Source organism: Carcharodon carcharias, chromosome 5 (genome assembly GCF_017639515.1).
Source record: "Carcharodon carcharias isolate sCarCar2 chromosome 5, sCarCar2.pri, whole genome shotgun sequence".
In the NCBI taxonomy this organism is placed as follows: Eukaryota; Metazoa; Chordata; class Chondrichthyes; order Lamniformes; family Lamnidae; genus Carcharodon; species Carcharodon carcharias.
Genome location: NC_054471.1, coordinates 160,300,430 through 160,316,415, shown reverse-complemented (window position 1 = coordinate 160,316,415; position 15,986 = coordinate 160,300,430). Strand labels below are relative to the sequence as shown.

General features: G+C 46.9%; 1 protein-coding gene across 1 annotated transcript in view; it reads left to right on the top strand.

Annotated features, from left to right (window-relative positions):
• The window catches only part of slc35f3b (solute carrier family 35 member F3b), a 54,165-nt gene that overhangs the window by 32,177 nt on the left and 6,002 nt on the right, over positions 1–15,986 (top strand). Inside the window, exons 4-7 of the mRNA XM_041187412.1 lie at positions 375–594; positions 4,933–5,058; positions 14,607–14,799; positions 15,444–15,533. Coding sequence (XP_041043346.1) covers positions 375–594; positions 4,933–5,058; positions 14,607–14,799; positions 15,444–15,533 — 629 coding nt within the window. The remainder of the gene's footprint in view (positions 1–374; positions 595–4,932; positions 5,059–14,606; positions 14,800–15,443; positions 15,534–15,986) is intronic.

The following is a 15,986-nucleotide window of genomic DNA, read 5'->3' as shown; positions in this document are numbered from 1 at the left end:
GCTGACTCTCTAATACAGCAGTTACTGTCTTTCTGATAAGACGTTAAACTGAGGACCACATCTGCCCCCTCAGGTGGACATGAAGGATCCCACTGCCCCCATGTGGAAGAGGAGCAGGGGGAGCTCCCCCCTTAACTCCGCACACATTCACTCCGTCAGCTCGCACCATTTGGCAAAACCAGATTCATTAATCATGTGTCCATGAAGATAAATGTCCACTGGCTGCCGGAGCAGAGATACGATGAAGGTGGAAAGGACTGTGTGCCTCTGGATATAGTGTTTTGAGATGGCTGATGTTAAAGGTTGTTGTATTCTAAGATTTGACATGAGCCTAACTGGTGACCTTTCACTCTCCTCTTCCCCACCCCCATTAGGGAATGCTGCAGGCTTTTTGGGGATGATGGTTTGACCATCAAAATATTCTTCAGCAGGCTGGCCCCGTTCTGTGTCCTATGGACTTTGACCAATTACCTGTATTTGCTGGCCCTGAAGAAGATTAGTGCAACAGATGCCTCCGCTCTGTTCTGCTGCAACAAGGCTTTTGTCTTCCTGCTTTCCTGGATTGTTCTACGGGACAAATTTATGGGTGTTAGGGTAAGTGACCTCACCTGCTTATACCATCCTGTAGTTTGAGGCAGGAAGGGAGGATGAGTTACTCCAGCCAATGGAGTACGTCTGAAGCGATGTCACTGTTATAATGTAGGACTGCAGCCAATTTGCGCACAGCTAGCTCCCATGAAAAGCAATAACAATGATCTGTTTTTGATTGAGGGGTAAACATTGACTAGGACACGAGGGAGAACTTGCCTGCTCCTCTTTGAATTGTGCCTTGGCATGTTTAACATCCACCTGAGAAGGAAGGTAGGGTCTCCATTTAACATCAGAAAGATGGGCCCTCTGACAGTGCAGCTCTCCCTAAGTAGTGCCCTGGAGCATCAGCCTGAATTTTGCGCTCAAGTCTCTGGAGTGGGGCTTGAACCCACAACCTGCTGCCTCAGAGGGGAAGAGGACTACCCACTGAGCCATGGCTGACCCGGGGTAATTATGCTTACTGGAATTTTGTTCAGGAGCAAGGTAGACCAATTGTTCACTTGTCTATTCCTGGCCACTGCCAATCTTAAAGGGCCAGAAAGGAAACCAGTAATCTTCATGGACAGCAACAGCATTATCTCAGTACTGTCAGCGAACACAGAAACCATAATGGCTGTCACCATGGGGTTGTAAAGTGTTCTTCTCAGGACAGTGGCCCTGATAGACTGTTACTCCACCCTGCTCCCCACAAAGACCCGGCCTACCATAGTAAAGGACTGTTAACACGACCAGCTTCTGAGAAACATTCATGTTTGTTAAACTTTCTTATGCCTGGCAACAACAACAACCGTATTTATATAGCACCTTTGCTGTAGTAAAAACATTACCAAGTGCTTTATGGGAGAGCTATCAGACAAAATTTGACACCAAGACACATAAAGAAAATATAAGGCCAGTGACCAGAACCTTCTTCCAAGGTGTAGGTTTTAAGGAGCATCTTAAAGGAGGGTTAGAGAGGGAACTCCAGAGCTTAGGGCCCAGACAGATAAAGGCATGACCTCTCATGGTGGAATGATTAAAGTTGGAGAGGCTTAAGAGGCTTCAGTGCTTTCCTGAGGAGGTACTCGAGGTTCTCTTTCAGTGAACATGTAGAATTAACATAAATATTTGGCACTGGGCCACCAGCTTTAATCTATAGGCAGCTGAGATGAGAGACCCACTAAATTAAATGAAAAGATGCTTGTTGCTGTTGTGTAACCTCATTGTGAGGATGATCATGTAGCTGAGTGAGAAATACCCAACAAGGGCTCATAACCAATTGAAAGCCCTGCGGCTGAGCTTTGAGGTGTTTGTCCTGGCACAGTGGGAATTACTCTTGACTCAGAGTCTGAAGGCTTGCAGCTTCAAGCTTCACTCCAGAGATTTTGCATATATTCCATTCTCTGATCAGTGCTATGGGATTTTTTACATCTACTAGAGAGAGCAAACAGAGCCTTGTTTAAAGTCTATGAATCTAGGAACTGGTGAAGATCCTTCAGCTCCTCAAGCTCCATCTTCCGGTCTCAGTCCTATAATCCTTAACACCCATGCCTAACAAAAATCTATTAATCTCAGTTTTGGAAATTTCGAGAGTTTAGATCAATGCTCTCACTATAACTGAGCATTTAAAACAATCCCCTCGCTATAACCAAGAGTTTAGAACAATCCCTTCACTATAACCAAGAGTTTAGAACAATCCCCTCACTATAACCAAGAGTTTAGATCAATGTCCTCACTATAACTGAGAGTTTAGATCAATGCTCTCACTATAACCAAGAGTTTAGATCAATGCTCTCACTATAACCAAGAGTTTAGAGCCACGTCCTCGCTATAACCGAGAGTTTAGAGCAATGTCCTCACTATAACCAAGAGTTTAGATCAATGCTCTCACTATAACCGAGAGTTTACATCAATGCCCTCACTATAACAGTGGGTTTAGATCAATGCTCTCACTATAACTGAGAGTTTAGATCAATGCTCTCACTATAACCGAGAGTTTAGATCAATGCTTTCACTATAACCGAGAGTTTAGATCAATGCTCTCACTATAACCGAGAGTTTAGAGCCACGTCCTCACTATAACCAAGAGTTTAGATCAATGCTCTCACTATAACCGAGAGTTTAGGTCAATGCTCTCACTATAGCCGAGAGTTTAGATCAATGCTCTCACTATAACCAAGAGTTTAGAACAATGCTCTCACTATAACCGAGAGTTTAGAGCCACGTCCTTGCTATAACCAAGAGTTTAGATCAATGCTCTCACTATAACCAAGAGTTTAGGTCAATGCTCTCACTATAATCGAGAGTTTAGATCAATGTCCTCGCTATAACCGAGAGTTTAGATCAGTGCTCTCACTATAACCAAGAGTTTAGATCAATGCCCTCACTATAACCAAGAGTTTAGAGCAATGCTGTCACTATAACCGAGAGTTTAGGTCAATGCTGTCACTATAACCGAGAGTTTAGAGCAATGTCCTCACTATAACCAAGAGTTTAGATCAATGCTGTCACTATAACCAAGAGTTTAGATCAATGCCCTCACTATAACCGAGAGTTTAGAGCAATGTCCTCACTATAACCAAGAGTTTAGATCAATGCCCTCATTATAACCGAGAGTTTAGAACAATCCTCTCATTATAACCGAGAGTTTAGATCAATGCCTTCACTATAACCGGGAGTTTAGATCCACATCCTCGCTATAACTGAGAGTTTAGATCAATGCTCTCACTATAACCGAGAGTTTAGATCAATGCTCTCACTATAACTGAGAGTTTAGATCAATGCTCTCACTATAACTGAGAGTTTAGATCAATGCTTTTACTATAACCGAGAGTTTAGGTCAATGCTCTCACTATAACCGAGAGTTTAGATCAATGCTCTCACTATAACCGAGAGTTTAGATCAATGCTCTCACAATAACTGAGAGTTTAGATCAATGCCCTCACTATAACTGAGAGTTTAGATCAATGCCCTCACTATAACCGAGAGTTTAGAACAATGTTCTCACTATAACCAAGAGTTTAGAGCTATGCTCTCACTATTTCCGAGAGTTTAGAGCAATGCCCTCACTATAACTGAGAGTTTAGATCAATGCCCTTACTATAACCGAGAGTTTAGAACAATGTTCTCACTATAACCAAGAGTTTAGAGCTATGCTCTCACTATTTCCGAGAGTTTAGAGCAATGCCCTCACTATAACCGAGAGTTTAGAACAATGTTCTCACTATAACTGAGAGTTTAGAACAATGTTCTCACTATAACCGAGAGTTTAGAACAACGTTCTCACTATAACCGAGAGTTTAGATCAATGCTCTCACTATAACCAAGAGTTTAGATCAATGCCCTCACTATAACCGAGAGTTTAGATCAATGCTCTCACTATAACTGAGAGTTTAGATCAATGCTTTTACTATAACCGAGAGTTTAGGTCAATGCTCTCACTATAACCGAGAGTTTAGATCAATGCCCTCACTATAACCAAGAGTTTAGATCAATGCCCTCACTATAACCGAGAGTTTAGAACAATCCCCTCACTATAACCGAGAGTTTAGATCAATGCTCTCACTATTTCCGAGAGTTTCGAGCAATGCCCTCACTATAACCGAGAGTTTAGAACAATGTTCTCACTATAACTGAGAGTTTAGAACAATGTTCTCACTATAACCGAGAGTTTAGAACAATGTTCTCACTATAACCGAGAGTTTAGATCAATGCTCTCACTATAACCGAGAGTTTAGATCAATGCTCTCACTATAACCGAGAGTTTAGATCAATGCTCTCATTATAACCGAGAGTTTAGAGTAATGTCCTCGCTATAATCGAGAGTTTAGATCAATGTCCTCACTATAACCGAGATTTTGAAGCAATTAAGATATACTGAACAACTTTAGGCTCCCTCATCTGGAAAAGGGAAAGCTAATTTCTCACCTGAGTCAGACCTTCAACATGATGAAGCGGTTTGATAGGGTTGATGTGGACAATATATTTCCACTTATAGGCAAATCCATCTGTCTATCGGGTAAGATGTTAACTCTAAATACATGATATTCACTAATGAATCTAGCAAGGAATATGTGTGGAATTTCTTTATGCAGAGAGTGGAGAGAATTTGGAACTCACTAGCACAAGAAGTTGAGTTGAATATCAGGGATATATTTAAAGGGAAATGAGGTAAACACTGAAGAGAGAATGGAATAGAAGGATGTGCTGACAGGGTGAGATGAAGAGAATGTGTGGAGTTTTGTGAGGAGCATCAATACTGGTGGTGACCAGTTGGACTAAAAGCCTGTTTCATCTGTGCTGTGCATTCTCTGTATTTCTGTGTAATGTGATTAAACCAGCCTGTTTTTCTTTTCAAACCAGATAGTGGCTGCCATCTTTGCAATTGCTGGGATCGTGATGATAACCTACGCTGATGGTTTCCACAGTCACTCAGTTATCGGGATCACACTGGTTGTAGCCTCTGCATCCATGTCAGCCCTTTACAAGGTAATGATCACAGCAGAAATACAACCAGCCTCTCAGTGAACAAAAGTCCAGAGGATTAACCCTTTTCAGGAATATAGTCCAACTTTATGCTACCAGCGCCAAGGAGAGGGGAGAGGGACTGGTGGGGGGGGGTATGCCAATATGCTTGAATCCTCCCACACGTGATTGTGGGCTTCTCATTGACTGGTCAGGTAATGCACTGATTGATATCAAGACTGCATAAAACCACAGCCTAATCACAATGTATGAAATTCTGGGACCCAGTAGTTCCCTCTGAGTGAGAAGATCAAGGGTTCATGCCCCGCTCCAGGGACATGAGCTCATAATCCAAGCTGACAGTCCCAGTGCAGTACTGAAGGAAGGCTGCACTGTCAGATGTGTCATCTTTTGAGTAAACTGCTAAATCAAGGCCTTGCCTGTTCTCTTCGGTGGCTGGAGAGATGCCACGGGCAGTATTTCGAAGAAGAGCAGGGGAATTCTAGGAAGTGGGAGGAGGTCTCAGGTGAAAAAGGTTATTGGGATAATGGTTTGAAAACAAATGAAAGGGAGGCGAGCAGATTAACAATTAGAAATTGTGCTTTAGATACCACCGGTACTGGGAAAACTAAAAGATGTAAGGATATTAAACCAGGAAACAGAAGTAAGAAACATGCGAGTAGAACAATAGAATAGAAAAACAGGTTAGGGAGTGTGGCCCAAACAAGTGTTCTTTATGCAAATGCAGAGAGTATAATGAACAATTGATGAATTGCAGGCATAATTTTAACTTGAAGGATATAACATGGTAGCCATTGAGGAGACTTGGCTGCAAGATGGTCAGGGATGGGAACTAAATATACCACATTATAAATTCTATAGGAAGGAAAGGGAAAATGGTAGAGAAGGAGAAGTATCCTTAACATTAAGGATGAAATCATTTCAATGATAAGAGAGGAAAAGTGGGAGGTAAGCGGAGACTTAATGGATAGAATTAGAAAATAGAAAATGATTTAAGACTGTAGCAGGAGTGGTGTATAAACTGACTGGTAGTAGCTGTGAAGTGGCAGATTTAATAAATGTAGTGATTAGACAAGCATGCAGTAAAGGCAGGGTGGTTTTAATTGAGATTTTAACTTTCATATAGATTGGGATTAACAGGCTAGCATATGTCAGAAAGGTAGTGAATTTCTCGAGCATGTCCTGAATAGTTTTCTGCAGCAATGTGCCCTGGGACCAACAAGGAGGTCAGGCCAATATTCGGTATAGTATTGAGTAATGAGCCAGATGTAGTTAATAGGCTAATGGTTTATGAATGTTTTACTAAGAGTGATCATAAGATGATCAAGTTCAATGTAGTGTTTGAAAGCTACTAAGAAGAATTTGATGCCCTTCCAAAGTGGCGGGTCTGGTGACATAGGTCCTTTAAATATACAGTGGGGGGAGGGGGGGCGGGGTGGTGGGTGGGAATGCCACCACCTTCCTGCCACTGCCCCAATTAAGTCCATGGCAGGAAAGCCCATGGATGGCCCACTCACTTTGCTGCCAGTCGTATTAATTGCCCACTTAAGGGCCTCACCTGCCACCACAGTGGGGAACTCACCATGAGGAAGCTCAAAGAGCAAGCCCTGGCCTGTTGGCTTGTGAGCTTCTGGGGTTTCCCTCGTTCAGAGGCACTCAGTGTCTGATCGAGGGACCAGCATCAGGAAGCGGGGGGTGGTGTGCCACTGAGGGTCTCTTATCTTTCTCCTAAACCCCCCTCTCCACCCCTCACGTGCGACCCCCTCCCACCCCAAGTCATCCTCCCGTCATCACTCACCTGTGCCTGGGCCCATGGCGATCCTATCCCTGGGTGGGTGAAGTACCAGCAGTGCCCACCGTCCCCCCGGCCGCACAGCCAAGCAACAAAAAGCTGCCGGCCTTGGCAGGTGGGACTTCTGCCACTGGGGGTCCTTGATTCCAGGGAAGCCCCGTCACTGCCTTCATGCGGAGAGACTTCCCCCAAAGAGAGGCAACAGCCGGTGGGTAAGACCCCGTCCATCATCTCTATTAATACCATCTTAAGATTCTAGAGTTAGATAAGGATGACTTCACTGGGATGTGCCTGAGACTGTCGACTGGGCAAACCTCTGAATGGGCAAATATAAGAACATAGGGGAGAATTTCCCCGATGTTGGACGGGAGTGGGTGTGGGTGGTCACAGCTGGCGATCAGGACTGCGTCGCCATTTTGCACGGGCGAGCCAATTAAGGCCCTCCCAGCGTGTTTGGCAACTCCTGGGTACGGCGGGAGTGGGCGGGCGCAGGCGGAACGGCAATCACCGCCAGGTCCAATGGCGACCCAGCGGCCTGGTTAAAGGCCAAGCTGCAGCCGCACCAAGGCTGCTGTCCATGGCCAGAGGTTGGGGCCAAGGGACACTGAGGCTGGCCAAGCAGGAGGGTAGGGTGGCTGGTCACTGTACATCTTGGTTTTCTGATGATTGCCCTTGCTGCCCTCCTCGAGGAGGTGGCAGCACAACGGGATGTGCTTGTCCTCGAGGACGGGAGGAGGAGGCCCCCCACCCCCCCATTTGACCAAGCGTGTGTGGGAGGAGGTAGCGGAGGTCGTGAGTTCCTGCAACGCGGTGCGGCGCTCATGGACCCAGTTCCACAAGCGCTTCAACGACCTGCTGCGCTCGGGAAGGGTGAGTAGCATGTTGGCATCGTTCACGTCACCCATCATGTAACCTTCTCCCCCGCTGGTGCCCCACCCATGTCTGAGTGGCCTGAGTGCAATGAGTTAGTGACAGCATGTGTCCTCAGCTGGGTGTCCCAGCAGGTATCCCTATGCGTTCAGCATGAGAGGATTGAGATGAGATGGGTTCTGTACCCGCAGCATGTGGTGCAGTGACACCCACATGACTGTGGTGGGGTCAACCTGGAGGAGCTACACCCAGGCGCACTGGTCGAACTCCAAGACATGTGGGAGTCAGGGTGATGACGGTGTGAGGGGATCTTCAAGGTCCTGTGGCACAGATGGATCTGCTGCTCTCTGCGCTCATTGTGCCTCCTGCATTGGCTGGTACAACTGTGTGTTCCCAACTGTGATGAAGGCAGCATGTGGGCAGGGGTGGGGGGCAGCGAGGGAAAGGACCAGGCAGTGTCGGGTGAGTGCCAGTCACTGGGAAGGATGTACTGCAGACCTGCAGTGGCCAACTGGGCTTGGGGTGGGCCGGCCATGAGGAGATTGACGGCACAAGTATCGCTTATCAATGCTATTTTTTCATTTGCAGGAGAAGAATTCTCATAACAGCGCCAAGCGACTGAGGACTGGCGGTGGGCCAGCCCAGATATTGATGCTCAGCCGCTATGAGCAGGAGGCCCTCGACCTGGAGAGGCGGCACATGCCCAGGTCCACTGCAGCCTGAGAGGTTGGGGTTCCATGGGCGGGTATTTATGGCCAGCACTCATGTCACCAGTAGTCTCCCAACATCCATGCCATTGCTGATTGTGCAGTGAGTGACATTACCGCATGGCTTGCCCAGTGCATGTGGAATGATGAGCGTATGATAATCCGGGGGACAGGCATGTACGTTGACATTGTCCGCAGTCGAACTGATCGAATTTCCTTACTCTTCCTTTCAGCATCATCAGCACACAGCCAGGAGCAGGAGCAGCAGGGTCTCCCTCTGACACCTGAGGGCCATGAAGTTGCACCATCAGAAACATCACACCATCTCTACCAGGCAGATACCAGCGCAGATACTGGCACCTCGGTGGGCATCATATCTTCGGCTAGTGTCCCAGGTCACAGCGGTGAGGGCACTTCACAGTCATTGGAGGAGCTGGCAGAGACAGAGAGTGTCGATGGCGCCTGCAGCCGGAGGACTGAAGGAGACCAGGCACATGCTCAGTCCGTGGCTGATGATGAGCCTCTGGAATTGTCAGCGATGCAGCCAAGTGCTTACGTGTGGCCGGGTGCTCGGGAACATCTGGTGGAGATACATGAGGCTGTGCTTGGCTTGGTGTCAGTGGTGGAGGAGTCTACGTGTGCCGTGGCCGATGTATTGAGCATCATGGCTGAGCGCCAAGCATCCTCCATGGAGAGAGTGGTGACTCTCATGGAGAGGCAGCTTCAGGGACAGGTTCAGGGTTCCTGGGATTGAAGTCGGACCCGCACTCCCTCACAGGGGCATTGACCTTGTCTGGCCAGTGCCCGTGTGGACTGTGGTTTGGCCACCAGGTATCTCACCTCGGTGCCCATCAGTCTACAGTGAGCAGAGAGGGCCAAACGGACCTCATGTTGGCGGAGCAGCTGCCTGTCATCTCTGCTGGTGCCTCTCAGGGCGCTCTGGATGAGGGCAGCAGCTCATCCGCCCCTCTGCCAGTGACCACAGTACCCAATGAGGCTGCGACGGGGGAGATGCCACCTGCGGAGCTGGCAGCTTCTTCCCAGGTGGGTCCATCGCAGGCTCAACGGGCCAGAGGATGCCTGCCAAGGTCATCGAGGCCAACAGGACATCAGAGAGAGCAGGTTGTCTCAGACACTAGTGCCAGCGAGGGGGCACCACAAAGACGTAGCACCCGCAAACGAAAGATGAAGGCACCTTAGGCACCCCCCCGGGTTCATCACAGGTGCTCTTCTGTTGCCCACCCCCCCTCCCCCCCATGAGTTCCTTCTGATTGTGTTTGCAGTGCAACACCATTTTATTTCTCTTATGTCAAGAGACTTTTGTTACAGCATTAAATTTATGTCGTCTAAAATGTCTGAGGGTGCCTCTTTTCTTGGGCAGGTGCATGGATTCCTGAGATTTGATGAGTGATTTGTGTGTCATTGACATTTATTGACTGGGCCCATCGTCAATGCTCCTATCCAGACAGATTTTGCACGAAGGTCTCCGGGATGAAGGCTACATGTCAGGCTTGTATTGGAAATCCATATGTGCTGTGCTAGCTGAAGGCACCTTGGATTAGAGCGTCCTGGGTGTCCCTGTCTCTATGGAGTTTGGCTGGGTCAGCCTGTGCCCCCCCATCATTTCCCTGTGCGTGCTCATCCTCAGACTCACTGCTGGACTCATCCTGCTCAGCCGCAGCCACTCCGTCTACATCTTCATCATCCACAGAGTCCCACCTTTGCAGAGCTAGACTGTGGAGAGTGCAGCATGCTACCACTATCAGGGACACACGATCTGGGGGTACTGGAGTGCGCCCCCTGAGTGATCCAGCCATAGGAAGCGCATCTTGAGAAGACCGATGACTTTCTCCACCACAGCCCTTGTGGTGCCGTGGCTCCTATCGTACCGCTGCTCAGCTTCTGTTCTTGGATGGCAGAGAGGCGTCATAAGCTACCTTCTGAGGGGATAGCCCTTGTCGCCCAGCAGCCATCCATCCAGCCAGGCTGGAGCACTGAAGAGCCCCGGCACCTGGGAGTGCCTGAGGATGTAGGTGTCGTGGGAGCTGCCTCGGTACCTTGCACAGACTTGCAGAATCTGCATCCTGTGATCACACACTATCTGCACGTTCATGGAGTGGAAGCCCTTCCTGTTGAAGGCACCGGGCTCACCTGCTGGTGCCTTGATGGCCACATGTGTACAGTCTATTGCACCCTGGACGCGGGGGAAGCCAGCAATGGCCTCAAAGCCTCTGGCTTGCTGTGCCTGACTTGCCTGGTCACAGCGGAAGTGGATGAAGATCAATGCACGTCTGAACAGAGTGTCTGTGACCTGCTGGACACAAGTGTGGACAGCTGATTGGGAGACATCACAAAGATCACCGACCGAGCCCTGGAAGGAGCCAGATGCATAGACATTGAGGGCAGCTGTGACCTTCAGAGCCACTGGCATGGGGTGTCCACCCATACAGTTAACGGAGATCTCAGGCCCAATCATCTGACAGATATAGTTGACTGTCTCCCTTGATAGTCGGAGCCTCCTTTGGCACTGCACCTCAGATATATTGAGGTAGCTGCTTTGCCGCCTGTATACCCTGTCAGCAGGATAGTGGCGTCTTCTGTGGCCCCTTCCTCCTTGGACTACCTCTTGGCCCTGCACCCCTTGTGCCTGCACATGTACTCCCAAATGTTGCTCCCCCAGAGGCTGAATGTGCACTCCTGGCCTCCTCCCCCTTTTAGCACCCCCTTCCTCAGATGAGGTGCCTCCAATGGAGAGATCACCTCTCATTCCCAGGCTAAGGGAGGCTTGCTGAAACCTACAGGCCCCAAAACAAATCCTCACTGATAAGTGCTGACCTGAAGCTGCTTTGAGTTTGAGACTTCCCCACCTCACACAGGCAGGTTTCACTAACTTCAGAGCACTAACTGTTAAATGTCTGGATTCACGAACCAACTGAGCCCTCTTCTCCCACCCGTGGATGAGCTTCATGCAAATTTCTGATACCCGCCTGCCCGTTGTGCCCGTGTGATGAGCCGAAGTTCGCACGGGTGCCTTAAAATCCAGGTCACTTGGAGCCTCAAGGGCCTTCAGTGGCCCATCAATTAATGGCAGTCGCACAACGGAGATCATCGCCACGCGCCCACCCCCCAAAATATCGCGATGGTGCGCGGTGACGTCGGGATGCACGCCTGATGTCACCACGTGTCGGTGTGCAGGTCCCCCCCCTGCATGCCCAACAGAAACATTCTGCCCCTAAGAATATAAAATGAGAGAATCTCTGCTGGAGCTTTTTCAAAAAATAATTTAACATGATACAGAACCAGTTTATTCCCCTAAGGGGCAAGAGCTGTATTTGGCAAAAAGAAATAGCCATGGACAACAAAAGAGATAAGAGAACATAAATCTAAAAGAAAAAAGCATAGAAAAATGCAAAAAAAAGCACAGATTCTGTTGAATGAGTAAAATACAAAGAACAGCAAAGTATGACAAAGCTGATAACAAAAGCCAGAAAGAGGAAGAATGGAAAGAAACTTACAAAGTATGTCAAAGACAACACAAAGAAGTATTTTACAATTATCTTAGGAAAAAGAGGGTTGTCAGAAGCAAAGTGGGCCTCTTGAGAACTGTTAGCAGTGATACTGTCAACGAATATAAAGAAATGGCTGACACATTGAATAATTACTTTGCATCAATATCTACAGTAGAGGAAGTGGTCAGCATGCCAGACATCCCAAGGAAACTAATATTGAATCATGGACAGGGTCTCCCTAAAATAAAAAAAGAAAAATTACCATTATGAAAAAATTAATGACCTAAAGATTGAGAATTCCCCAGGAACGGATAATTTCCATCCCAGTTTTAAATGTAGTAGGTGAGAACATTGCCGATGTCCTAACAGTAATCCTTCTAAATTCTCTCGATTTGTGGACGGTTCATTTAGATTGGGAAATTGTGCATGTGCTACGACTGATAACTTTTTAAAAAGAGGTAAGTTTCCCAAACGACCCAATAGAGGAAACTGATAAACAGAATTTCACTTTTAAAAATTATTACTGTAACAATCAAACCAAAATCAATATAATTAAAGCATTAATTAACAGGTAAATGATACTTCAAACAGAAAGGTAAATTTAACTTTAAACTGATGCCACAAACTCTAATGGCACACATGTAGCGTCAACGGCAGTCCCAAAAGATTCTCCTAGCTCTCCAGCAGAGTTTCACCACTCTTCACCATGTCAGGTTGAATCTTCCCAGGGCCTTCGACAACCGTTCTGCTTCATCTGAGTTTTTCAGATAGGATTAAAGCACACTTCGATGGACCCTCTCTCCCTCCGGTCGTCTCAGTCCTGACAGCATTGATCCCCAGAGACTCCTTTATCTAAACCCTTTAATAAACCCCTTTAAACAGCCTAGTCGGCTCTAATAAAACTGCTTTCTCCACAGAGAGATTTGCTTCTTCTCCCCATCCACCTTTCTACTGACAAGAAAGAACTTTTCCTGAGAGAAATTTATTTCTTCTGCCCCAAGAGTTTCTGTGAGAATGTCTTTGTTTTCTCCGCATAACCCAAGCTGTAACCCAACTCTCAGTTACTTGTCTATTTACTTTTTCTTTAGCTAACCATCATCCCTACTGCAACCTGAGTCACATGATTATTTCTCTTAAATCTAATGACAACATTGTCAAGAACCACTTTAACTTCTTTTCCCAGATATCAACTTAGTTTCACTTTGGACTTAAAGCAACATTTCAAAACATAAGTGTCTTGCAAAGTTCAGTGTTCATTTCACATGTCACTGTTATTTACGAAAGGCGAGAGAGGGAAACCAGGGGATTGTGGAGCAGTTGGCCCAACATCTAGGGCAGATTTACCCTGCAGTCTTCTGAGCCCTGCCATCAGGCTGAAATGTGGGTCAGGAACCTGCATGTGAGGGAAACACTCACTCATTGCGTTTTTGCCTGGGGCAGTCAATTATTGGCTGGAGGGCGGGCTTGCCGTCCATTCAGGGATGGGGGTGGTCTCTCGAAGCTGGAGGGCCAATCAGTGACCTCCCAGTTTGAAAGCAGTGACAGCCTGTGATGACAGAGAATTGAGGGAGAGTCTTTGGAATTCTCTTCCCCACCATATTCATTGACAACTTAGATTTTGGGATAGAAAGTTCAAGTTTGCTGATGACACAAAGATAGGCAGTATTGTAAGCTGTGTCGATGGAAGCATAACATTAGAGATGTGAAGTCACCCACTTTGAACCTAGAAAAGATAGAACAGGAGACTTTCTGAATGGTGAAAAGCTAGAAACAGTTAAGGTTTAAAGGGACTTGGGGGTTCCTGGTACATAGATCATTAAATATCGTAACCAGTTACAGGAAATACTCAAAAAGCTAATGGTCTTTGTATTTGGAGGACTAGAATACCAGAGGCTAGAAGTCAAGCTTCAGTTGTACAAGGCCCTGAGTAGTTGACACCTGGAGTACTGTGAGCAATTTTTGTCACCCAACCTTAGGAAACATATATTGGCCTTGGAGAGAATGTGATGTCGATTTACTAGAATGAGACCCAGACTCCAAGAGTTAAATTACATGGGGAGACTAAACACTCCAGTGTTGCATTTCCTGCAATTTAGCAAGTTTAGAGATGATGTCATCAAAGTTTTCAAGACAGCAGATAGGGTAGATCGAGAGAAGGTATTTGCACTGACTGAGGAGTCCAGGACTAGGGGGCAGAGTCTAAAAATTAGAGCCAGGCTTTCTGGATTAAGGGACACTTCCACATACAAAGGGTGTTCAAAGTTTGGAACTCTCTTCCATCAATGGCAATCAGTGCCAAATCAACTGTAAATTTAAAACCTGAAATTGGTAGATTTTTTTTAGTTAAAGGTATTAAAACACACAGGGAAAAGGAGAGTATACGGGGTTAGATTGCAGATCATCCATGAGCAGGCTTGAGGGGTTAACTCCTGTTCCTGTGTTTCTCGGAGTTCTTTCGGCTGTCCTGACCAATACTTATCCCTGAGCCAACACCTAAAAGGAGATGTCCTGGTCATTACCATATTACTGTTTGTGGGAGCTTGCTATGTACAAATTGACTGCCATGTTTTCTACATTACATCAGTGACTACACTTCCAAAGCACTTCATTGGCTGTAAAGTGCTTTGGAATGTCCTGAGGTCACTGCTTTAAAATGCAAACTCTTTCTTTCAGGTCTTGTTTAAGATGCTCCTGGGCAGCGCCAAGTATGGTGAAGCAGCCTTATTTTTATCAGTGCTGGGACTCTTTAACATCACGTTCATCACATGTGTTCCGGTGGCCCTATACTTCACTGGCATTGAGCACTGGACCCCGTTCAGCCTTGTTCCCTGGGAGAAACTCTGTGGGCTGGCCATCCTCTTGCTGTGTAAGTCCTGAGTGGATTTTGAGAAGTGAAGCATGTCTACACCTCCCCTTCCCCACCACAGCATCTCTCTACCATCATTGCCAAGTCTGTGACTGAGCCACTCGGGGAACTTTGGGGCTGTGGGTGGGGGTGGGGGGAAATCATAGGGGTTGATTGTTAAGGGGTTCCTTGGCCGGTAGGTTGCCTCTGAGGCAGAAGCTGGTGGGTTCAAGTTCCTCACCAGAGACTTGAGCACCCAATCCAGGCTGACACTCCAGTACAGTACTGAGGGAGTGCTGCACTGTCTGAGGTGCCTTCTTTTGAGTGAGTTATTAAATCAAGGCCCCACCAGCTCTCTCGGTGGATGTAAATATTTCTTGTCAATATTTTGAAGGTGAGCAGGGGCTTTTCCCTCGTCTCCTGGTCAATAGTCATTCCTTAATCAACATCACTAAACGCAGATTAGTTGGTCATCCCTCATTGCTGTTTGTGGGATCTTACTGTGTGCAAATTGGCTGCCCTGTCACCTACTTTACAACAGTGACAGCACTTCAAAAAGTGCCTCATTGACTGTGAAATGCTTTGAGATATCCCGAGGCCCTGAAAGGCGCTATATAAATGCAAGTTTTTCCTAAATCTGTGATTTCTTGTGTCCATTGTTTCAGCCTTTAACATCCTGATGAATTTTGGGATTGCCGTCACCTCCCCGACTCTGATTTCGGTGGGAGTGGTCCTCAGTGTTCCTGTAAATGCCGGTAAGAAAGTTTCTCTTTGACTCCTTTCTTAGACAGCCTGGCACCCCCGGGCAAAAAGAGCAAAACAGGAGTTTCCAAACCCTCACAAATGATCTCCTGGCTGACTCCCCATTTTCTGGAAGGTTAAAGAGGTGTTGAAAATTGTGAAGGCTTATGATAAACTGATGGGGGAAAAGCCGATCCCATTGGCTTCGGGGCAAAGCAGCAGATGGAGTTCAATGTGGGGGGGGGTGGAGAGTGAGGTCCCGCACATTGGATCAAAGAAAGCTTGATCAGAGTTTCGTCTAATTGTTGAGAAACTCAGGACTGTGGAGGAATAGAGAGAGATCCAGCAGCTCAAATACAAAAATAAATCACTAAAAGCTAGTGGAGAGATATATGAAATAACCATAAAGCTAATGGAATGTTGGCCTTTATCTCAGAGGGCTGGGATACAAACAGCTGGATGTTTGT